The sequence below is a fragment of the Pagrus pagrus genome (genome assembly GCF_965226575.1).
Source record: "Pagrus pagrus genome assembly, chromosome: 23".
Classification (NCBI taxonomy): domain Eukaryota; kingdom Metazoa; phylum Chordata; class Actinopteri; order Spariformes; family Sparidae; genus Pagrus; species Pagrus pagrus.
The window spans coordinates 11,779,002-11,803,430 of record NC_140205.1 but is presented as its reverse complement, the minus strand read 5'-3'; the positions used below and the strand labels follow the sequence as shown (position 1 = coordinate 11,803,430).

At 42.3% G+C, this 24,429-nt stretch overlaps 1 protein-coding gene across 6 annotated transcripts in view; it reads left to right on the top strand.

Annotated features, from left to right (window-relative positions):
- grm8a (glutamate receptor, metabotropic 8a) overlaps positions 1–24,429 on the top strand; it is a 251,995-nt gene that overhangs the window by 218,298 nt on the left and 9,268 nt on the right. For all 6 annotated transcript variants that reach the window (XM_084345622.1, XM_084345621.1, XM_084345623.1 and 3 more), the window contains 4 exons: positions 1,534–1,673; positions 4,583–4,729; positions 7,143–7,564; positions 8,575–8,941. In XM_084345622.1, the coding sequence (XP_084201748.1) occupies positions 1,534–1,673; positions 4,583–4,729; positions 7,143–7,564; positions 8,575–8,941 (1,076 nt within the window). The remainder of the gene's footprint in view (positions 1–1,533; positions 1,674–4,582; positions 4,730–7,142; positions 7,565–8,574; positions 8,942–24,429) is intronic.

The window sequence follows — 24,429 nt, the reverse complement described above, 5'->3', positions numbered from 1 at the left end:
TATATATATATATATATGTGTGTATAATATCTCCTCTGCATCATCCCGCCATATCAGTGACTTATAGTACACAGGTGGAGTTTCCATAATGCAGCGCTTTCTCCACATGCACACTGTAATTGGATTTCCTTTATGCTACGCCAGATTCAGCAATTTGATTTGATTGCATTGCTACATAAAAGACGCGAGGCGAGTGCGACTGAGAGGGAGACGGATAAAAGGTTTGTGTTAAGCCTTATTGGCGGTGAGAAAACGAAACCTTCGAGGACACATAAACTTATCCATGCGTGTGCATATTCAATCACGGCACTCTGTGGCCCACGTGTGCGCACACATGCAGGTGCATTACAGCACAGCCTCGATTAAAAAATTAAAGGTGACAGTGCTTTTGCTATTACAGCTCCTTAACACACCCCCAAGGCAATATTACTCCATTAAATTTATATGTACCACAAGTATGTAATTTGTGTATGTAGGGTTCTCTGCAGAGGTATATATATATTAGGAGTATATTGATTATCCTATATTAATGAAAACTGTGAATATAAGCATTGTAATTTGTACCACTTATTCATTTCCTTCAAGCTTTCTAGTCTTTTGCAACACATACATTTAAAGTAAACTGTAGTGGTCAGTAGCTGTGATCCAGTGTTGTTATATTCTGTTACATAAAATGTATTTTTTCCCGAAAAATCTGTGAATTTCTGAGTGATGTTTGTCATAATGCTGCCCAGCTGTTCCTTTGAACTCCAAAAAGCATTTCAACAGTGTTTCTTTTAACAGAGTGCATTTTATTAAGTTTCTACTGTTCAGGAAATTAACATATCATTATGTCTACTCTTTTAATGATGGCTTGCTGGCAAATGGAGAAATACACTTCTCACAATGTACACAATAAGAAAACATAGTCGATATTCAAATTGTTGCATGCACACAATTAAAGGAGCAAATTGTAGGATGTGGCCAAAATGTAGTTAAAGCATGAAAACATCAACAGTGTTGATGTCATGTCAAAGGCGTCTGTGTACTGTGTTTCAGAGATGTTATCTGAAGTTAGCATGCTAACCAGCTACAGGCAATAGTCCAGTGGCCCTCTAAGTTTGAGCTGGCAGATGTAAAAGTAGCAAGTTTGCAAACTTTGCTACTACTAACTCCAAAACTGTCAAGAAAGGATTTGATCTTGAAAGTGTAATCTCATCAGCCTGGCATATTGGCAGAAATGTTCGTTTCAGGCCAACGTTAATATTTTAGAAAGAAAATGTGCTTGGAAACTGAAATAAAATCAGACAATGGAACTTTTTCCGAGGGATCACAGATGCTCAAAAAATGTCATTATGTTTTTCCTTTTTCCAAAATGTAATTTATCTAAGCCATATACCGATGATGTTACTTTTTATCTTTTTTACTTTGTGGGTGTTGTACTCATTCCTGTGCCAATCAATACAGGAAGGAGTCATTTGAGTACAGATCTATATGTCAATACAGTAGTATCACATTAAGCATCTCTCAAACATCTACTGTTTTTCATTCCAGGAAGTGCCGGCACACCGGTGGTTTTCAATGAGAATGGCGACGCTCCAGGAAGATACGATATCTTCCAGTACCAGAACACCAACAGGTCTACTGCGGAGTACAGAGTCATCGGCTCCTGGACCAATAAACTTCACCTCAGAGTGAGATTTTAAACACACACACACACACACACACACACACACACACACACAAACAGGAGTCAGCGAGTGAGTAAAAACACCAAAGCTGAAGTCATCTGGTTTGTTTGTGAGATCATGAAGGCTTAGTGTCTCCGCATTTTATCACTTTCATTAATTTCCTGCTCACAGCGCTCTCAGGAAACGCAATAAAGAAATTATAATCCAAACAACAAAAGTGCAAAACAACACATACATTATTGCTCATGTCTTTCCAGCTCACTGCATATTGAACCCACTTTTCTATCTCCACTCGTTCTAGCCGCTGACTTCTGCACTATAAAGAAAAAACGCTGTTGCGATAAGCCAAAATGTATTTTGATTTGAGTGGTTTATTGGAGCTTGTGAGGCATTATACAGCTAATGCCTTGGCAGGATGAAAGTTCAACATCAACATCAGCTGTCAGTTGAGTTATTGCTCTGGTTCAGATGCAAACATGAGCTGGAATTGAACATTTTTTAAACATTTGTTTTTATTTTCTTTTGTGAAAGTGTTGGCACACGCCTACACGAGGCCACACACAATATATACAGTCTGTAAACACTGGCACCAGAACTGGAGTATACATCCGCACAAAAACACACGATTTAATGCACAAGCAAACTGCTATCCTATTGTCTTTGTCTCAGTTTCTCACTCACCGTCTCAACACTCGTATGCATGCACACAAACTCCTTGAGCGTGCTGAAGTGCTCTGTGTTATAAAACCACCCAGGACTTCATTAGAAAGGCCAGATGACAGATGAGAAGACTAATAGACACAAAGTGCTTTCTGCTTGATGGACGGCCTGGCTGACAGAGAGAGAGAGAGAGGGAGAGAGAGAGAGACTGCAGCAGCACAAAGGACAACACGCATAGTTAGGACACACATGATTGGGCGCTTTGACAGATGACAAATAAGCAGATGTACTTGATTTCTTAAACAATCCAGTCGGGTTTGAAGGCGCAGCGGCAGATGCTGTGATGGCTGCAGGTAAAAGTTTTCACGATCAACAAATTCCAATTCCAGCTATTATTGTGTCATTTAAGAATTTAATGGAAGAGGGGTTCACGACCGGGCCTGTGCTGTTTTGGCTTGTGCATTATTTATTATTGTTACCAAATAAGGTGCGTATCTGTGGATGCCAAAAATTCTGCAATAACTGCTGAAGCTATGAATAAATAATGAGTAAAAATACTGAATAAACAGGAAAAGCGCACCCAACCAGAAGAGTTTCAAAAGTTTTAAACGATGCTAAATACCCTCCTGCGTGTATACACACACACACACACACACACACACACACACACACACACACACACAACCAGGACGATTATTTTCATTATTTTTTTTACCATTAATGGTCCCATATTGTAGACAATGAACTTTCCATGTCTTGTTTATTTATAAAGCAGGTCTAGTTGCTGCATAAATACTGTGAAAGTATCAAAACACTCAATATACAGAGAAATGCACACAGCCCATATGAGGAAACTGAGCCTTTAAAGGTGCAATATGTAAGGTTTTTGTAGAAAACATTCAAAAATGAACTTAAATTACCAACGAAATGTGACGAAATAACACTTTTGACATTATGACATCTGTGAGCTGTATTGTAGAGAAATCTAAGTAAGCATGCTAACCTGCTAAACACAGCCTGTCCTGGTCCAAAGCCCCTGTGCTAGCTGTATAAACAAAACCCGGAGCTCTGAGCTCCCAGTCTGGACCGCTAGCTGCACAGCTAACTAAGCTAACTAGTACTACAGTTGGCTGCAGTTAGCGGTTACTCTAGTGATATGCTGCCCCCCATTTGTATTGAGTATTAATCCAACAGGTGGACAATTCTTCATATTGCACCTTTGACTCTTGTGAGACCTGACCAATCAGAGAAGTTGAGCTTTTCAGGAGGCCTTAAAGAGACAGAGCATTCAGACAGAGGGTGAACAGAGGTGCTGCAGCAATGGACAGTATGAGAAATATTATCTGTTTTTAAACATTAAAAAATGTAGCTCACACAAAATAAAAGTATGAGCAGAATATGGGACCTTTAAAGTGTTTCTCCTGACAGATGCATTTGCAGCACTAACTTACAAACAGCCAGTGTGTGTGTGTGTGGGTGTGTGTGTCTATATGTGTATCAGTGATCAAATCAAGTCCATTTTCTCAGTCCCTGATGGGTTTTTCCTCCTAACTAGTTTTTGTTGGACTGGTACATCGTGTGCCTGTTTAAAACAGTAATGCTCCATTTTACCCAGCACCCTCGGCAGTGAAGGAACCTCAGGGACTCGCTGTAATGACAGAGTTACAAACACTCGCGCGCATAACGACAAATTAAAAACGCGCACATCCAAACTCGCACACAGCAGCCATACGGAAAGCTCAGGGATTCTCGACAATGCCAGAGTGACACAAGCACAAGCAAACAAAACGCACACACGGAAGAACATATGCACACAGACAAACACACACACTCACACGCAAGCACACACACAGAAGGAAATACAGATGGCCTGTTTGTGCCAGATCTGATTATGGTCTGATTGCTGGCTTCCAGACTAGCTGGTGTTAGTTTTGTGCCCGGCGGCGCTCAGGAAAACGATCAGAGGATCTGCTCCTGCTAATTGCTCTGCAAGTTGCCCCTAAGACACACTTTCTGCAGGTACAGAGAAACTGTGCGTTAAAGGACTGTTAACACAACGTAATGTCAGCTCCAGCAGATGGCTGCCAATCTTTTCGTCACTTAATATCCCTCAATAAGGTGGGAATGTTTTGTTTTGCCACCTGAATACACAAATTATCTCATGTTTGTTCTGTTGCAATGAAGATGAAAAAACGAATAAAATCTACATTTGCCATTTGTCTCCTCTCCTCTCCTCTCCTCTCCTCTCCTAGGTCGAGGCCATGCGTTGGAAGTCGGGTGACCCATCTCTCCCACCCTCTGTATGCAGCATCCCGTGCCGTACGGGCGAAAGGAAGAAGGTGGTCAAAGGTGTGCCGTGCTGCTGGCACTGTGAGCGCTGTGAGGGGTACCACTATCAGGTACAAATCCAGGCCACCAGCGCTTACTGTCGGCACAGTTAGAAGTGCACCTTTCCCTGTGATGTTGAACATTTGGGTCTCCATAGCTGTCCCACATCTTTCTCTTGTTGCTGTTTCTGGTTGTTTCCCAGAACTGCCTGTCAAGACTTAAAACTGAAGTGTAGGTCGTAGTGTGTAACTCAGTTTGAAATGAAAATAATTCAGGAAGAGCCATGATGCTCATGTTGCATGCAGCAAAATACGTATAACAAACATTATTTTTTTATTTTATTATTGTCACTCAATAATAGATAATTAAGTGAATAGTTAACATGCACTGTTAAAGCTGTCAGGTTTCAATAGTTCAGTTCAATAATTAGTTTAGTTTCAATTCAGTAATTGGAATTTCAGACCTTTTTGACAAAACTGAATGGATTGGAGTTAACGTTGTAAGTAATTATATATTGTATGCAGGTAAGTCTCAGACTCAGATCGCCTTCATACCCTTTGTACTCTTATTTTTCCAATATGGATGCGAAATAAGCTTTACAGTGTGTTCGTAATGGTCCAAAACAGTTCTTAAACTTAAATTGAACTTGTTGAAACAAGTCACAGTCCAGTGTGATACATCCCAGTGTTGCATTCTGGCAATCAATGAGAAAGTCATTTTGCAGAATTATAGTAAACCTAAATATTGACTTTTTTCATCAATGAAAAAAAAAAATCAATTCTGCTTTTCTTGTTTCTGTAAAGTCACACCAAATGAAAAGGGATTTCTGTCGGTAAATAAGCTTGATTGTTGTCTGGAAAGCAAAAGAAAGCTCAAGAGCACTTCGCCTAAGCAGTTCTCTTGTTTACAATTGCTCGGTCAATAGAAATGTGATAAAAATATGGATTTTGACCAAATATCTACACTTGGTTGAATGTCCTCACCTGCTTAACAATTTAAAGGCTCCATCAGTCCTACTTATGTCTCATATATACAGCATGTGTTTGCAATGATCGCACTTTTGTGACATTATGAACATATTGAATGCGTGTTCTGTCTGACATCTGTCGCCTGCTTACTCCCCTAAGTGGTGATCAGGGTTTTTTGTTTCAGCTAATTTCAGGCAATCAGAAAACTGAGCCACTTACATGTACAGTATGTGGCCAATTTTTAGATTTACATATACAAGGAGGAACCCTTCAGACGCCATTATAGCAAATGAAAGTACATAATTTGAGGTGAGGGGAAAGCACACATTATAAAGATGCATTCCCCATGTTAATTATATTACAGTGGGGGGCAATTTGGCAGCACACCATCCTTCTTATTAAGTTTGAAAAATCCATGAGCGAGTGAACGCGCAAAGACTTCCCTCGTTTAGGATGCAATAAAGGAAAAAAAAGAAAAATACCAGCCCTAACTGCAGCAGGCGATGCTTGTCAGAGCGAGCAATCAATACTCATTTTGCAGATACATGCATTTGCTGTAAAATCCATAATCTGTTGACACATTTATTATAGATCTGGGATCTTAGCAGAATGGAAAATAGTATAGCAGCGTGACAAAAACAAGAAAGTGAACTAAAGAGCAAGTGTACAAAAATGTGTAAATGTGTGTTTTTTTTTATATTAACCAGTCAGTTTACAGAGATGGATGACACACAACAGTTGTGCCTCGACTGCCTGGTAAATTAATCAGCTGTTGACGTGTCTTTGAATGAAAGCAAAACTCTATTCAGAGTTTGGGTTTTAAAATGTTATGCAACTGCACTTATGCAAATTGATTTGCAGACATATATCAGATTGCGACTTGGCCCTTCCAGATTCGCCTTCAGCTGGCCCTCGCTAGATCTGACTTGACTTCTTTTTCGATGTGTGGCTCTATTTCTGTTGACTCCATCTGTCATGAAAACATTTTTCAAACAACCCAAAGAAAGCTGAGTTACAGAAAGCATCACTGATCATTCGGAGGCTATTGAAAAAGTCTGAGGCCCAAAGCACTGCTTGACCATAAAATTGACAACTCGTCTTTGTTAATACAGTCCATGTTCACAGTTAATACTCCTTAATGGATCTTACGAGAGGAAGAAATTAGCTTGATCAATATACGGCTTAAAGGTCCCACATTACACCGAGCCTGTAAATGAGCTGTTTATTGTTTTCATGCTTTAATTTTCATTTTTTACTGTCTACTGCTGCAGCACCTCTATTCACCCTCTGTCTGAACGCTCCCAAAAAGCCCAGCTCTGATTGGTCAGCTTTAACAGGCCTGAGCAGGCTCCACTCACCTTGTTTGAGCATCGTCTGTGCCCGTGTATTTGCAACCACAGCTGTGCTGGGGCGTGGCTGAGGGCGGTGACTGTTTATTTGTGACATCACAACCTTACAGAAGACCTCAGGGCTCGTTTAAAGACAAAGTTAGCTTATCTTAACTGTCTCTTCGCAGGCATCAGAGTTCACATGTGAGCTGTGTCCATACGAGATGCGACCCGATACCAACCGCACCGGCTGCGTCCCCATCCCGATCATCAAGCTGGAGTGGCACTCCCCCTGGGCCGTCGTCCCCGTCTTCATCTCCATGCTGGGGATCATCGCCACCTCTTTCGTCATCGTCACCTTCGTCCGGTACAACGACACGCCCATCGTGCGGGCGTCGGGGCGTGAGATGAGCTACGTGCTGCTGACAGGAATCTTCCTGTGCTACGCCATCACGTTCCTGATGATCGCGACGCCCGACGTGGGCGTGTGCTCGTTCAGGAGGATTTTCCTGGGCCTGGGGATGTGTTTCAGCTACGCAGCGCTGCTCACCAAGACCAACAGGATACACCGCATCTTTGAGCAAGGGAAGAAGTCTGTAACAGCACCCAGGTACACAAACTGCCTGTCGGTCCTCTGTGGGTTCAGTGTGCGTAGGTTTCGATGAGTGTAGTAGCAATGAAAGGTCGCTGTAAGTGTGTACTCACAGGAAGACCTAACCTCCACTTCTTCCTTACTGAGCTGCTTGCAATCATTATTCATCATTTATTTTTCATCCATTATTTATGAGAGTCATGAACTCACACTCACCTATTGTACTGTTTGCACTCAGTGTGAGTGACTCCGCGCGAACGAAGTGGCTAAAATGTTAATGCAGTATTTAATAATACTCTGGTTCATGTCCCTGCTACCCAGATGGTCATCTGTTTTTTGTTTTTTTTCTTCAGCACCATCCAGCTGTAAGAGTTACCGTTGTTGCACTGCTATTTTATGATAATTAGGATTTCCATATTTCTAGCTTGTTTTCCAGGAAATACTAAATGATTTAGCATTTAGCAAGCAAATTACAGTGAATGCGCTCGACAGCTACTGCAACATAATAGAGGCGAGGGCATACATACGTACAGTGACTGTCTGAAGAGAGGGTTCAGTGTGTGTTGTGCATTCAGGTTGTCTGGCAGTAAGCCTCCTTTGAGCCTGGGAGCTTGAGTGAGCAGGTTGTTTCTTCACAAAGGGTGTGAGTGAAAGTCTAGCCGTTGTTTTCTGGTATTATTTGCCCCCGTTTTATCTCCCTGCCATCCTGGATGATCATTACATTTCCTCTACCCAGCGCTATGGGCTACTGACACTGCTCCTCTCTCTCCACCCTGAAATCCTATCATTACCTTTTCCTAGATCCCCCTCCAACTCTTGTGGGAATGTATGTTGGTGGTAGCGTGTATGGCTGCCTGTATAGGAATTTAAAGGGACAGTTCTCCCAAAAATCCAAAATACGTATTTCTACTCTTGCCTGTCACACTGTTTATCCATGTAGATTGTTTTTGTGGCATAGAGATATCTGAAGTGGCTTAAGGGAAATCAAACAGGCTTCTATTAGCTAAAAACAATCCTCTCCTCCCCAGGTTCATCTCTCCAGCCTCCCAGCTCGTCATCACCTTCTCGCTCATCTCCATCCAGCTGCTCGGGGTCTTCGTCTGGTTCGCGGTGGACCCTCCCCACACGGTCGTGGATTACGGCGAGCAGCGGACCCAGGATCCCTTGGCGGCGCGCGGCGTCCTCAAGTGCGACATCTCGGACCTGTCCCTCATTTGCTCCCTGGGTTACTCCATCCTGCTGATGGTGACGTGCACGGTTTACGCCATCAAGACGCGAGGCGTGCCTGAAACCTTCAACGAAGCCAAGCCCATCGGATTTACCATGTACACCACCTGCATCATCTGGCTGGCGTTCATACCCATCTTCTTCGGCACGTCGCAGTCTGCAGAGAGGGTATGTTCGTGTGTCACTCCCACTATAGCCTGCTACAATACTTAAACTGCTGCTTGTAACACTTTCTTTGTAAACTACAGTCTACAGAGAGTGTGAGTATACTACATATGTCTGTACTTCATCCTCATCATCTTAAGGATTTCTGTGTCTGCAGAGAGGATGAGACGATGCGTCTATCTGTTGGATTACCCTGTGTATGACCTGTTTGGGATTTAAAGCAATTTTCCTTAGAGACATCGCAGTCTGCAGGAAAGATGGATTTGTGTGTTTCACGTGTGTGTGTGTGCTTGTGTGATACTGATATGTATGTATATTTGTGTGAAACATCTTGTATAAGAACAATTTGCTGACAAGTGGGTGGTGATGGTGTGCATTATGGGCTTTCTGCTCTCCTGAGACCGTTTTGCAGCATTATTAAGTTTTGGAATCACCTTTTCGAGTCATAAATTTGCATGTATTGCTGTGCCATGAAGTCTCCTCTCCCTTTCATCCCCTGACGACTTTTTTGGAGATCAAAACGGCATCTCTTGGCACTGAGAGATAGATATGTGTTTCAATTGGAGCTATACTAATGTCTTTGAGTCTAAAATCTCCCGACAATCCTCCGTGAGTACAAGAGGATTTTCTGTCTGGCTGATTGACTGGATCCATGGTCCAGGCTTTTAGAGGGTTGTACTGTCGAGCTTATTCCTCCTACCTTTTGTCAATTATTGATGGCTGTATGATGTGAGAGCGATGTAACTTTCACAAGGTGGTGTGTGTCCGTGTGTGTGTGGGAAGCCCTTTTTATAGGATACGGATAGGCTCGGTATGAATTCACAGTGCTTTATCTGCATGTGCATTGTGGTTTGTTGGCAACCATATTGACACATAAACATACTTGAATCCCTGAGGGCAGTGGCTCCCAAACATTGCCAAAGAGGTTGCAAGTTAAACGATAAGGGTGAAAAAAACCCAATCTGTTTGTCTCGAATAAAATTCGGAAAGTCTAGAAGAGCTGCATGATTAAATTATTTTATCCCCATTCAAGTTAGCCCGGTCCTAAACCAGAAGTTGGCCGGCTCGATCAACTCTCTAGTGGCCTGATATTCTCACTCCATCTCTAACCGATCTCACTTCTCATGCCCAAACCTAACCAACCCGACCAATGAAGGCAGCAGCAGTTGGGAGAAGGTTAGGGGTCAGACGCAGGACTTTCACGAAGTAAACCTAGATTCGTCTCCTGCCTAAAACCTGGAATCAATATTATTATCTTTAGACTTAGTTGACTTATAAGTTTATTTTATAATTATTATGTTCAGTTTTTGTAATTTGGATCAATTTAGGCACCAAAAACTATTTGCTATGTTACCTACATCACCCAAGGTGCAAGTAGCATTGATTGCTACAGACAGCCGGAGGCTAACATCATCTAGAAATGATAAAATGGATAAACAAGGATATAGTACAAGAATTTTGTATTTTGATGCTGGGTGCATTCACTTCCCTCAGGCCTCTAAATCCTTCAAATAAAACAATCTAAGAAGTGAAAAATCACTGCCATAAGGATGAGGAGTCACAAGTAGCTATCAGTTGATTTCAGGAGGCTGCCTTTGGGAATGGACTGAGTATGTGACAACGTAGAAAAGACGTCCTTTCACCTTGCCACTTTGAATCAGATGGTTAACGAGTCATGAACATACCACACTCACACAGCTAATCTGATTCATAACAATACACATAGTAAACCACTGTCTTAGCCTGAGCTCAAGCAGCAGCTGTTCATTGATTCCATTTCGTGATAGCGTGACTGATCTGGTTTTAACAATAGAACACTTAAACACTCAGTCATTGAGACTCATGGCTGGTCTTTGAATGCACATGTCACAGGTTGTACATCACAGTGCTAAACCATTGTGTACTGTAGATGCGCACATACAGTGGGACGATAAGCAGCGGTGGTGGTGGTGAGCAGATAGATAGCACTGCATCATTCACAGCCTTGACTTATAACACGATATGCACGTAAACATACACATTCACTGCCGAGATACGAATCCAAAGCTGCTATGGAAAGAAATTAATCACATTGATGTTCGGCAACAAACAAATCGTGTCCTTGAGAGTGCACGCCAGTCGCTCCACACAATGTCAAATATCAATATTCTGTCCCACTGTGTCATCCTCCTCTACATGACTCTTATAGTCGGCCCTGTTTTGGAGTGTCATTCAGGCAATTTTCATTTCTCCCTCTCGTTGCGTCTCAGCCCATTTTCCTTTCAAGGCGGGCGCCCGCCTCTGTCGCATAGCAAAGAGCTGACATCAAAGTGATCGCGTCTAATCACACATCAGGGAAATCATACTCTCGCTGGATGTTTCATAGTTTTTTTCCCTTTCGCTCCCTTTTATTTATTTGTTTATTTATTTATTTTTTTTTGAGAATCCTCAAAAAGCTCGGGATGTTTTGGAGTGGTTACTGATGCAGGAAGTTTATAGTGACTTTAGTGAAGTTTTTTAAAAATTATTATTGTTATTTTGTGTTCCCCAGTCATCATAGCACTTCAGGGTGTGTTCAGGCATGCATTCTGCGTGGCTGCAGAAGTTGTTTGAGTGTGTTTCTATGACTTTATATGAGTGTATCCGTGTGTGCATGCGTCCGTGTGTGTGTGTGTGTTCGTTATCTGACGTGCCGAAGCGTCTTACTGGTCGGGCTGAGCAGCGTCCACGCCATGTTTGTTCGGCTAATTAGAACGTCCACCGGCGACTTCTTGTGTGTTTGCGTTGGAGTGTGTTTGTCTGGCGTGTTGTGTTTAATTGGAATATCCACCAGTGCACACTTGTGTGTCTGTGTATGTTGTTTCTAATTGGAATATCCTCTGGAGTGTGCGGCAGCTGGCTGGCTTACAGAGAGAGCAGAGGAGAGGGAGGGGAGAGACGAGTGAAAGGAATAAACAGGTAATGATGTGACTCGCTGATGGGGCTTTAATGAGGAGAGCTCCGCCGAGGGCATAGGTTTGGTTTCTGACGGGGGAGAAAGGGAAGGGGCTACGTGAAGTTAGTGGGAGGTTAGATGACAACATGACTCGCATTATGATTAACTTTGTCATCAAATGGCCATCATGCTCTCCTTCATCATTCTTCAGTATTGTCAGTGGTCTAATGCTATTTAATAAACTGCTGCGTTAGTTTGTGTACCATACTGTAGCACAACTCCCGATAGTCCCTCTTAGATACTGAGCATCAGCACACGTACTGCAGAACATCTGATGTCCTTTGAGGTCAAAGCCGCCCTCCAGTCAGCTGGGCTTCCAGTCTAACGATCGACGCGCCCTCTCAAACAGAGAATGGGGGCGTGGTTAATGGTCATACCTAGTTATTACCACAGCAACCACACTGCCTTTCTAGCAATATAAACATCACTAGCATGGATTAGCGATAGCATTGATATTAACATGGACAAGCAGCATGAATATTAGCAGCAAATAGAAGCTCTTCTTGTGTCTTGAACAGATGCAGAGTTTACTTTCCTCTCTGCTCCGGTTGACAGCAACCACCACACCTATCTTTCTTTCTCTTGCTTAACCACTCACACACTACGCACTGCCCCTGTTTCTTAAAGATGCCACACTGGATGTCATATGACTCCCAGATTCTAGTCATACGTTTGACAACTGCTCATATTATGTTACTTTGAGCTCGAAATTAAGTGAAAACATATTTGGCCAACGGTGTGGCTCATCAACTTTGCCAGGAAAGGACTCCGAAAAAAGTGAAATATTTTTATAATGTAATATAAAAATACCAAAACACTCTGGAGGGGGGCTTTGAATCTTCCACCAAGTGTGCCTTGGTGCTTCTTGTCAGGGTCACTATGGTTAAACATGTCTCTGTTGGAGCGTTTCAAATTTTGCCTAGCTTGTTTCCAGACATTTCAATCCCCCATTTTAAAGTCTGACACTATGGCCCAATCCAGATACGCCCCTTGCCCCTAACATTTAGTGGAGGTTGTCAGAGGCACACTTCAAACTGAGGGCTTTGGGAACTTTCTGTCATTTCAATGTATTATGTTCCTTTTCTTTATAACAAGCATCAAACAGTGCTACTGGATTTCTGATGTCTTGGTAACTAACTAGCAAGCTGCTGCTGTTGGTACCACTCCTCTAATATCAGTGCAGGCTGGCAGGGTAGAAGCACAAGTTGCTAAAATTAGTACTGTGAAGTATTGCTAATGGCCAAGTAATGAAGCAGTGTTCTTTTTGACTTGATTGATAGCAGGAATGAATTGCAAGCATCCATGCTTTTCTATCTCCACCAGATAAATGCCAATCTGTTCACATGAACGCTATTAACTACAGGGGTTGTCTCATTTCACAGGAGGAGATTTCAACCACTCCCCCTTGTAACTCTCTTCTCAGGGGCAAGGGGGCACTCTAAAATGAGGGGTAAGGATAAAAATTGGAAATGAGATTGATCCCATGTCTACACAGGCTGCGTAGTGAAAGCAGAGAAGGAGCCGAGCGGTAGCCTCGGCCCCCGGCAGTGTGTGGACTGTGTTTTGGCACAGTACTGTGTGGTTCAACCATATTTTTGGCAGCGCTCCGGCCCGAATACGCAATCACTGTAGTTACGTTCGTAAACAGAAACAGATCGACTTGGAAAGATACGTTTCGGATTGTGGTTATGAGCTCAGAGAGAGAGTGAAGCATGAGCCAGTCAGTGCTGTGACCAGTCTTGGTCTGGTGTTCACAGCCAGCTGATCTTGTCTGCTTCTGCTCTTCATTAAGCCTCTTGTCAAGGGCCATTCAGCAATATAGAGTTATTTAGAGATGTTGTCCTCTCTGGGGTTGGTCCTGTCTCTAGAGTATACCGGCAAAGATGTGAAGGTGTGCACCGTTAAGTGGTTGAAAGCTCTGGAAAAGCAAGCAAGTTGACCTTCGGCTAAGATTCCCAATGAACTCCCACAATCATCTTCTCTTTGACTCATTGTTCCTGCAGTTATATGTTTTGTGATTGTTCCTTCGGTATGTGCTCTTGTCAGATATGTGACCAGTATGTGTTCAGGGTACTATAATCCACCTTTGAGGAGTTGAAACAGCATCTATAGTTGCCTCTTCCTGGGTCAGTTTCAATACATTACTGTTTGATACAGTAAGATCAACAGATGAGTCACAGTCCAGCAGAATATAATGGAAAGCCTGTTGGTACAGTCTGTGCTCTTACAACAAGGAATGGGTGCATAACCTTCATCTTAAAGAAATCCAACATTTCCTCATAGCTTCATGGTTCAATGAAACCCCAGCATACTAGTATATCACATGGAGACCTAAAACTCTTTCTGTTCTCTGTAAGTATGTCAAATAAAGACTTCTGTCCTCACCCACTCATCTTCACTTTGCTTCTCTCTCCCTCCCATGTACTTTTGTTTGGTCCCTTCCACAGCCTGTTCTTTGTTTTCTCCCCCTCCCTAGCGCTCCTGTCCTGTGCCTCACACTGCTCTCCTCTCCTCTGAATGCTCAACACAGCTCTGAGTCACGGTGGGCAGGGAAGAGGAGAGGAGGGGGAAAAGAAAAAAAAGAAAAACAGACAGAGGAGAAACGCAAAACTAGGGAGAGATGTAAATCGAAAGGGAAAGTTGCAGCGAGAGATAGGGGACATGCGGGCAGACAGCGAGACACAGAATAAGAATGTGAGAGATAAATCGAGAAAGAGCAAGAGAAGGATTCTTAACCATCACCGACAAGGGAAGCATTGTTTCGAAATAGGTCATGCTACCATGCAGAGGCTGCTGGCTCCAAACAGCTTCTGCCGCACCCTGCAGAAATGGGAAAGGTTGTGTGTGTGTGTGTGTGTGTGTGTGTGTGTGTGTGTGTGTGTGTGTGTGTGTGTGTGTTTGTGTGTGCGCGCGCTTCCCCTCTGCCTCTCTGCTTGTTGTAAAGCCCTAACCACAGGGTTCATCCTCTCTCCAGCTATCTCTCTCTGTGTCAGCCTCATCATTCCTCCGCCTGACACTACAGACAGAAGACCTGTCTTTCTCTTTTCTTTCTTTCCTTTCTCCCCTCTCTCTGTCTCTTCATCTATATCTCTCTTTCTTTCTCCCCATGAGCCACCTCTTCCTGTTCTCCAGATGTCTTAAATATGGTCAGCTTGTTATCTCCTGCCTCCAACAGAGGAAGAATCAACCGCCCCGCTGCTACCCACAAACCCACTCGCTGTGTGTGTGTGTGTGTGTGTGTGTGTTTGTGTGCGCGCGCTTGAGCACGAGTGTCTTTTTTTCACAGTATGTGTGTTTTCAGTATGTTTGTTCTTTCGCAGAGACGTATTTTAGCGAGTTTTCTGTTCATTAGTTCCGCTTATATATTAAGTGATATCTGCTGCTGAGAGATTTTTAAGTCATGCACCTTTAAAATCCAGCCCATCCAGAAGAAATGCTGACTAAAATCTGACATGTTCATGTCACATATAAATTTGAATTTACACATTTTTACATCAAATTTTAACATATGAACAGAAAATACTGTCACATATGAACACTGAACATTTTCTAATGATCACCATTAATAAATGGTACATTTTGTGAGACTTCGTGCCTGCTGGCAGACAAAATAGCTTAGTGAGAGCCATGTTTACACATTAATCTGGTGAAGTACCCGAAGTAGACAAGTTTTTTCTATGTAATGTTACTTTTCACTATCGTGAAGAACCTGTGCAGCTCTCATCTGCTCCAAGTATAGTGGCAAATGTCAGCTCCAACTTTGGAGCAAAACTGAATGCAAAATAAACAAGCCTTTAGCTCACAATGTTCCCCAGAAGTGAATCACAAATATTATAATTATTATTGATTAATTAATAAAATAACATAATTGGAATTTTGACCCTCTGTGAGTGACCTGTGTGCCTAGTCTGCATTTTGCTGACGGTTATTGAAATGATCTTGAGTACCTGTAAAACACACAAATTCATATTTCTTTGTAGTTTTTACTAACGTAGCTGATCTGTAACGATTAAGTGCACTTCTGGATTGGTTATGCCGGCAACCTAGTACTGAATTCTGCAGTGTGTTATTGGGAGGACAGAGCTGCGTGGTCTGAACAGATTGAATCCACAGGTGTAGTCACTGAAGCCGCTATTCATACGCACCTATGTCTCTCAAGGCCTCCCATTCACATTATCTGCGACACATTCACCATCTCTCACACTCACCCATCCTCCCACGCCGACACGCACAAGCTTCCAACCTTCGACCAAAGAGAGACCCATGTGTCCTGACCTCAAAATGCCCCCTTTAACAAGTGAAGAATGGCAAATGTCTTCACTTTGAGTAACTTTATCCATTTTTTTTTGTCTCCCTGTGATTGCGTTTGGTCCTCAGGAGTATATAAAGAACACGCACAATCTATACACCTGACTCACAAATCGGTTTCTGCTCACAACACACACACACACATATACACACAGTGTCGCGGCTCGCTGTCCTCAGACAGATTTATGACTGTGACTGTGGTCCTGGTGGAGAGCCAGTGACCGCCCAGATCCTTACCGGGAGTAACCGACGGTGATCAATCTCCAGTAATCTGAATAGGTGGAGGGAGACAGAGGAGGTGAGAGGCAGGCTGGAAGAAAAGGGAGTTAGAAGAAACGAAAAGGAGGCCGGAAGAGTGGACGTACAAGGGAAAAAAGGCAGCAAAGAGAGAGTGAATCAGAGAGTGTGGGAGTGCAGAATGATGCGACGTCAACGACATCTAGCAAACAGAAAGTGAGGAGGGTGGGATTTGTACAACCATCGAACTGTAAAGATGGAGGAAGAGAGTCGAGCTAATATTCAAGAGAGAGGGATCAAAGATGAGGAAAAGTAAAATCATATTACTCAGAGATACAAAAAGAAAGAGGGATGAAGAGAAAGAAGGGAAACGGAGACAGATGTCTGAATCGTTTAAGAGTCGGAGAGATTGGCCAAAGCTGTGGGGTCATGAGCGTTTAGAAAGCGCATCAGACAGACTCTGTCACACACGCGCACACACACACAGCCATCCCAAGCATGCTACACAAGTGCCTTGGGGAGATTGCATTGCAGGGTTTGTTGTAACGCTCAATTTGTTTCCATTTGTACTTTGACTGGCCACTGGATGATTCAGCTGCAGCTCGTGTCACTGTCTATAAAGTCTATAAAACCAGATAAATAAAGGCAGAATGAGAGGGATTTGTCGGTTTATAAACACAACATTCAAAGTTGGTCCCTCCTCAACAGTTTCTCTTGGACACATGCTTACACCCTTACACCATTTGCAATCAATCATTGATCAATCAAAGATCTAAACTCAAACCTTTCTTGTTTTAAGTTGAAATAAAACAGAAAGATAGATAGATAGATAGATAGATAGATAGATAGATAGATAGATAGATAGAGATAGACACAGAGAGAGAGAGAGAGAGAGAGCTTTATTTTTTACAGTCAAGGTAACATACCAGGGAATTGATATTCCCACACATAAGCTCATAACCTCCATGAACAGGGATCAACAGATCACATACAGAAAGCACATCACGTCCGAACGATGTTTCTTTCCTCTGCTGGATTTAGACGTCATGTCGTCTTTATTCTGACAGAGTTTACCAATCCTTGGGGTGATTATCTTCAACAGGGCTGTGTGAGGGGGGGAAAAAAAAAAAAGCTTTCATTCATTTTTGAAGGAATAGGTTTTCACAATCTTTTGCAGGGTTCTAGTGGGATTTGGTCGTTTGGCTGAAAATAAGGAGCGACAGACAGCAAGTGTCAGATCCTGACATCAAACAGGGAGATGTTGAAGGATGGGGGGCCGCCCAAGGGGGGACCTCACACCGAGACGCTCGCAGTCACACACTTGCATATACACGTGCACGCGCTGCCGTCACAGACACATACTTTTAAGTACGCTTACGTGCACGCGCACTCAGAAGCTCTTCTCGAGGGAGCGATAGCGACAGGCAGAGAACAGTATAAATCCAAAATTCTCTTTCAGGAGCCGCTGCGACAGTCATCTCCATCACTCTTACATCTCTTTTACCACACTCAAATAACAAACATCATTTATGCCGTTGTATTTTCTGTTTATTTTCCACCTCTGCCTAAGGTGACACGTCTTCATCCCTCATGTGTCACACTGTAGAGAGACAGACTGCATGACACGGCACAATAAAACTAACAAATCATAAATGGATAATCAAAGACTTCAACAAAAGGCAAAACAGCTGAGTCAGCAGTTGTGCTGGAAGTCTTTAACTTCTTCCGAGATATACACTTTTTCAAATTCAGACTTTGTTGCCTTTCAAGCCGTTGCTGTACAAATGCAACGACCTGGTGTCCAGTTCAACATGACAGGAAGCATTCAGATCAGGAATCGGGAATAAATAGTCCGGTCAACAAAGAGTTGTGGGGTAGTGCCACCATGTTTGAGTTCTTATTCCAGCCGGTGCTTCAAGATCACTTGAACTTCAGTGTCTCAGGGGTATGTGAGTGTCGTCCCTCATTAAGTGTTAAACCACCGGAACAAAGGGCACGCTATTAGTAGTTTGTATGTGAGTACCCAAAGGAAAGAGTGGAGGTGGCGTGGTGAGTGTGTTAGAGCATTTATGTGACTGCACATACACGACTTCAAACACAGTATGTGTCTATCAGAGTAGCAGCTGCATCAGTGTGTGTGTGTGATTTGAGTTACTGTTAACATATGGGCATCAGCACCACTTGTAGAGTGAGACTGTTATACCTGAGAAGACTGTCAAAGAGGCACTAACTAACCGAGGCAGAACAAGCAACGAAAAATTATGTCAGCTTGTTACATTTAACATTTCCCTCTATCTTACTCCAGCATGCAAATAAAACCACTACAGCAGTCTACCTAATTTGTCAGATAGCTGTCAGAGGTTTACTGTAGAGCACATTTAAGGTTCACACTATAAATTTGACTATACGGCAACTTAGAATACGCTGTAACAAAATAACAGAGCTGTACTTATCTTGCTGTCACTGGCGAACTTGGCGCCGTGCTCTTGGATGCCCCATGGTATAGATAAAACATAATAGTGCCCTCTAGGGTTCCCTTTCACTGCCCTTTTTGCGCAATGGTGCCCCCGCATGCAACTACGCTAACTATAACTTCGCTATAACCTGAAGCAAATCGATCTGTGATTACAGTAATGAACCATAGCTTTACACGGTGCTGAATTTTTAATGAAACTACTGTAAGTCTGGGAGCAGCTGAGAGCCTTAGTAAAAACAGCTCAGAGCCGCTCATTTAAAAAAAATCTAAGAAATTAACGTGAACGTGAATCATAATTCAAATTGTGAACGAGTGTGTGCTGAATTCATTTTCATCCGAGTGAAGTGAACTTTGAGCTTGTTCTTCTTGAAGTGTGAACTCTAACAGCACTGATCACCTTCCTCACAATTAGCGATAATTAGCATGGCAGTGTAGCAACGCACACACAGTATTTCTGTGAACACTGATGAGTGCATGATTAAGGAAACTATCAAGACGACAATATGTTGATGACTTTGTAAGGCAAAGGGGGGACTGTTGACATTTACTTCAAATTCAAAACAGCGTTGATTAAGAGGAGTTAGTATTCTGTTTTCAACAAAACATAATTAAAAGATGAGGAGCACTCGTGTTCCCTTAATAAACTCAACAAATAACAAACCATCAATGTAGTTCCTTGATTTCTTTTTCTTGGATGAATGTCATTAGAATTACAAAAGAGGGTTGGGACTGCATAGCAACTCAGTGCTACTGTGGGAAACTGTGTTTGTATCATTTCCAGCTCAATTTCTGTCAAGATTGCACAGTGTCAGCTGTGGAGAAATTCCAATTTAACATCCATAACAGAGGAGCTGGCATACAGTTAATCCCATTTTACATGCTCAAGGTGTGACACGATTTTTTCCCTGCGACTTGGACGGCAGTCTGCTGACTGATGATGCCCCATGTAAAGTCCTTGCTGGGCATTTTAATTGGCTGGAGCTGTGCACAGCGGGGCCACAATCATGTCAGTTAGGAGAGAGAGAAAAAGGGAGGGCGAGCTTTTCTCAACAGGGCCACCCTCTCAGTATGCATTACAATGAAACCTCTGTGCACGACTCAGAATTTGTTTGACTCGAGAACACTGGCGGAACCTCGCACAGATATGCAAGTCAATAAAAGGCACACTAACAAGCTGTGGCAGAGCAAACACAGACGTAGCAAAATATACCCCGTGCCCTCTCTTATGAAACACAGACCTCAGACCAGTATGGATTCGTTGGAGGAAAATATTTCTAAGTGCAGTTTTGTTGAAAGTAATGAGGCACTTGTGGACAAGAAGTGACCACGCTTGGGCCCAATTAAGCTGCACTGACACAAAGTTAAAATATCATGGTGGAGAATCCTGTGTCAGAGCTTTTCATCACAGCACTGTGTTGGAAAAATGTGTGTGATAGGCGTCTGGAGATGTGCAACTTGAGGATTTAACAAGCTCTGAATAAAGCACATTTTGAGACTAAAAAGCTACAAAAGAAACTGTCTCATGCTTAAGATTTATAAAAAAAAAACACCTCCTCCTCTCACTATTCTTTGAGAAAAAAATGAGCTGGTAGATCCCACCCTTTTGAAAAAAAAAACAAAAAAAAAAATGTCCCACTGTAGCCATGAACTAATGGTTTTGAAGTTATTTTAGGACCTACTAACTGAGTATTTTTCTTCACTACCAGTTTTTAAGGGGGTCGGCATACATCTATTTAAAGCAGCTGGGTTCAGTGAAAAAGAAACTGTTCGCAGCCCATAATATATGGATTTAGTCAATTGCATAATTGCAGTGCAATATCTCAACCAGAAATATTGACAAAAGAAGTGCACTTAATACATTTTCTTCAGCGGAACATTTGTGCTTCAAAAGGATTTAAATAAGTCTGAATTAATTAGTTAAGTGATACTTAATTGTGAGTTCTCGAATGCAAGTAATGTTTTTTGTAGATTGGTAGTAGATGCATTTCCTTTTGAATGGAACAAAAAGGTACGTTATTATTCTCAGAGTAAAATAATCACTAAGGCATTAAAAAATGTAAATCTGGCGTGGCAAAATGCAAAGATTTCAGTTCTCAGCAGTCTGTTGTTGTCCTTGTTACTACAGCTGTATTGCTAAGCAGCTTATGACTGTACGAGTGCTGATGCATTTTACTGCCTATTGAAAGTTGCAGACGAGGAGAGCTTCAGTTAATGTGAAATTAAACACAGGTTGAAAAAACAAAGGATATATTTTCCTCTCAGTGCAGTAGAAGTTTTTTTTTGTTGGCAGCAGTGTGGCGTGTGGCGATCAAAAAACGGGCATTATTATACCTCTTTAGCCTTCTGATCGAGCCAAACTACAGCTTCCTTAAGTCAGTCACAGTAGCGCTCTGTGCTTCTTTCTGTTTTCTCTGTACCAGCCTTTTGTTCTTTGGATTGGTTCATGTGAAGAGTTTTATTAAAGAGAGAACTAAGCTCTCCATGCTAACAATCCTGATAACTGTCATTTAGTTTTACCTTTTGTTGCTACCGGGACAAAGAACAGAATTTGTCCAAAAACACATATTTTAAACATCCACTAATGTCTTGTATCTACAAAGTCCACCTTTTCAGAATATATAAAGTAGACACACTGCTTCTTATTATGGATCCAAAATTACTGACTTACTAACTTTTTCAAGCTATGTGAAAAGTAATATGTTGCGCAGTTACAATAATTTGTGAACTGCTGTGATAAGTTGGTCCATATCAAAACACACTGAAACTAAGACTGTCATGAAAAAAATCATTTTAATAAGATAGAAAAGATTTTTCATTTTCAGAAGTGGCAAATCTGGTTTGGTCATGCTCTCATTAATAAATAAAAATCCTTACCCTCCCATGGCTCAGGTGATTAAACAGATGAGTGGCCCCGTGGTGTGAGTGGATGGAAACAGGAGGTGTCATACACAGAGGAGATTTTGGCACAAACCTAAATGGTGCTGTGAAGTTAGTTTAGGACCCTCAGGCAGTCTTTAAAGTCACCTTGCTTGTAAAATGGTTCGGTCAGGACAGGAACCAATCCAGGACATTTCAACTGGTTATCGATGCACAGACAATTGCGTGTTAACTGAGCAGAGCTGAGATGGAAAGAAAAAAACAGAGAAATTGGGCAAAGAAAGAAAGTCAAGAAGAAGGCAACAAGATTAAATCAGAAAGAGTTTCGAGAAGACAAATAGGCAGACATAAAAAAGAAGTAGGGGTGGGGGTGGAAGAAAACATTTCAGGGTGAAATACAAGGTAGTTTGGAGTGTGGAGCAGAGATGAGGCAAGGAAATGATGAAGCGATTGGGAAGATACAAGACGTTTTGGGGAATGAATCTCATACACAATGCTTTCTCACCCCAGTGTTTTTTCTTGTTCCCAGTCTCTTTTCTCTCTGACCGTTGGCTGACTCGGGACATGAAACAAAGCTGCCAGTAGTCATTTATTCTAAATGAGAGCTGGGAGACATAAGGAGATAGGAGTGATGTCTGGCACGAGATCCCAGCGACTCCGCCGCAGCAGAGAGTTGAACATCAGTTCATCCTTATGCAAACGCACAGCCATTCATTACAACACTTTCCAAGTGAGGGGCAGATATTCTTCAGCTGTGAGACTTCTTTCAACCAGTTTCCTCCAATGAACCTCAAATTTCGAGAGAGTAAAGTACCAAAAAGGTATCGTTGGGCAGTGTTGTAGACAAGACCACCTCAACCAAGACCATGTCGTTACCTAGACCAGAGTGTGTCGAGACCGAGACAAGATCAAGAATTTTAGGGGTTGAAACCAAGTCAAGGCCAAGACCAGTGCAAGTCCCATGCTACATGACACACAAATGTTCAAATACGGAACATGCAAACCATAGGAAGTCTTCAAATTGATCTGAAATATTCACATTTCCATGCATTTTCAAGTCCTTTTGGCTAAGACAGAGACAAGACCCAGTAAAAATGCAGTTGAGTCCGAGTTTAGAGCATCAAAAAGTGGTCTCAGGGCCGGTCTTAAGACCAATCTCAAGAACTACAACAGAGAATACATATGTTGGTTTCAAAGGGAGCATAGAGGTGAACATCAACATCACGTCAACACTTCTATCAACAACTAATTGCTTCTGAATTTGGTTTTGCCCTAAATACTTTATCAAAAATGCCACACTGTGCACAGCAATGCCAACAAATGACAACAGGCAACTACTCAGCTCCCTGGCAACACAACAGAAATCTGGTTGATGGGTTTAACACAGTGAAGTTGAACACCTGTGAGTTTCAGTATAAGTCTCCTGTGTGAAAAAAATAACTTATTTCATCAAAGCTGCAGGACTTTGTTCCTCAGTTCAGTCATGGTCCTTCTTCAATGCTTTGTCATCATTATGTCTTTCTCTTCGTCCGCTTTCTTTCTTCTTCCTTGTTCACCTGCTTCCTTTTTTTTAACTTCCACTTACTTGTTCTCAATCCCACTTACCCACAACGAAGCACCATCTGTCTCTCTCATTCTGTCTCTCTGTATCTGTCTGTCTCCCCCTCCCTCTTGCTGTTGGCTACGTTGGTCATGTTGCTGGCCACAGCTCTTTGATTTCACCACCCCTTATTCTCACTCAGTGGTACATATGAAAGAGGTTGCAATAAATCAGAGAAGCAGTGTAATGACTCAGAGTGTTTCGTGTCTTGGTTCATCAACCATAAGAGGTCAGGATTTGTGTCTGAGTGTGTGTGGCTCAGTATATTCCCTACAACCAGGTTTTTAAAGCAGTGATCAAGTTCTACTTCTAGAAGTTCTAGTGCCCTTTTATTTTGAAAGGGCGAGGCGCCCGCTAGATGTGCTCTGTTACAATGCCATTCTTCATTTATACGTCATATGTTTCAGGGCTTAAACTTAATGTGCACTTGTCGTATATTTCCTCCTTCTCTGTGGAAATTGCAGTGTCTGCAGAAGAAGATAGGTGTAATTTAGTTAATCTGCTTCTGATGTAGTGTTCACAAGCTGTATCTATAGCACAGCCAAGCCGATCCAGAATGGCAGTCCACGAAAGCTGTCATGCTTCAGCTATCTGCTGTGAAGAGAAGACTGCTCTCTTCGCACTTAACTCACTGATGGGTGGCCTAACTATCAATCTGTCTGTCTCAAGGGATCAGACATGTCTCCCGGGAATTGCATTCTTATACAGCGATTCAGTGACTTACATTAAACTACAATGCGCTGTCAGATAAGATGATGCTCATATTTCCCTGTGAAAAAAATGGATTTGGCATCAAGCCCATATGTCTTGCTGTTTTTATCCTCTCACATCCACCTGTATCTGGAGGTCACACTCTGCTCCACCCGCAGACTCCGATCCCAACCCAATCGCCATAATAAATGCTGGCAATGAATGTTTCTGCAAACCATAGATATAATGAAACTTTTCATCTGAACAGTGTGCTTATGCTCTGTTTAGGCACAAAAGCCACTTTGTTAGGGTTAGGAAAACATAATGTT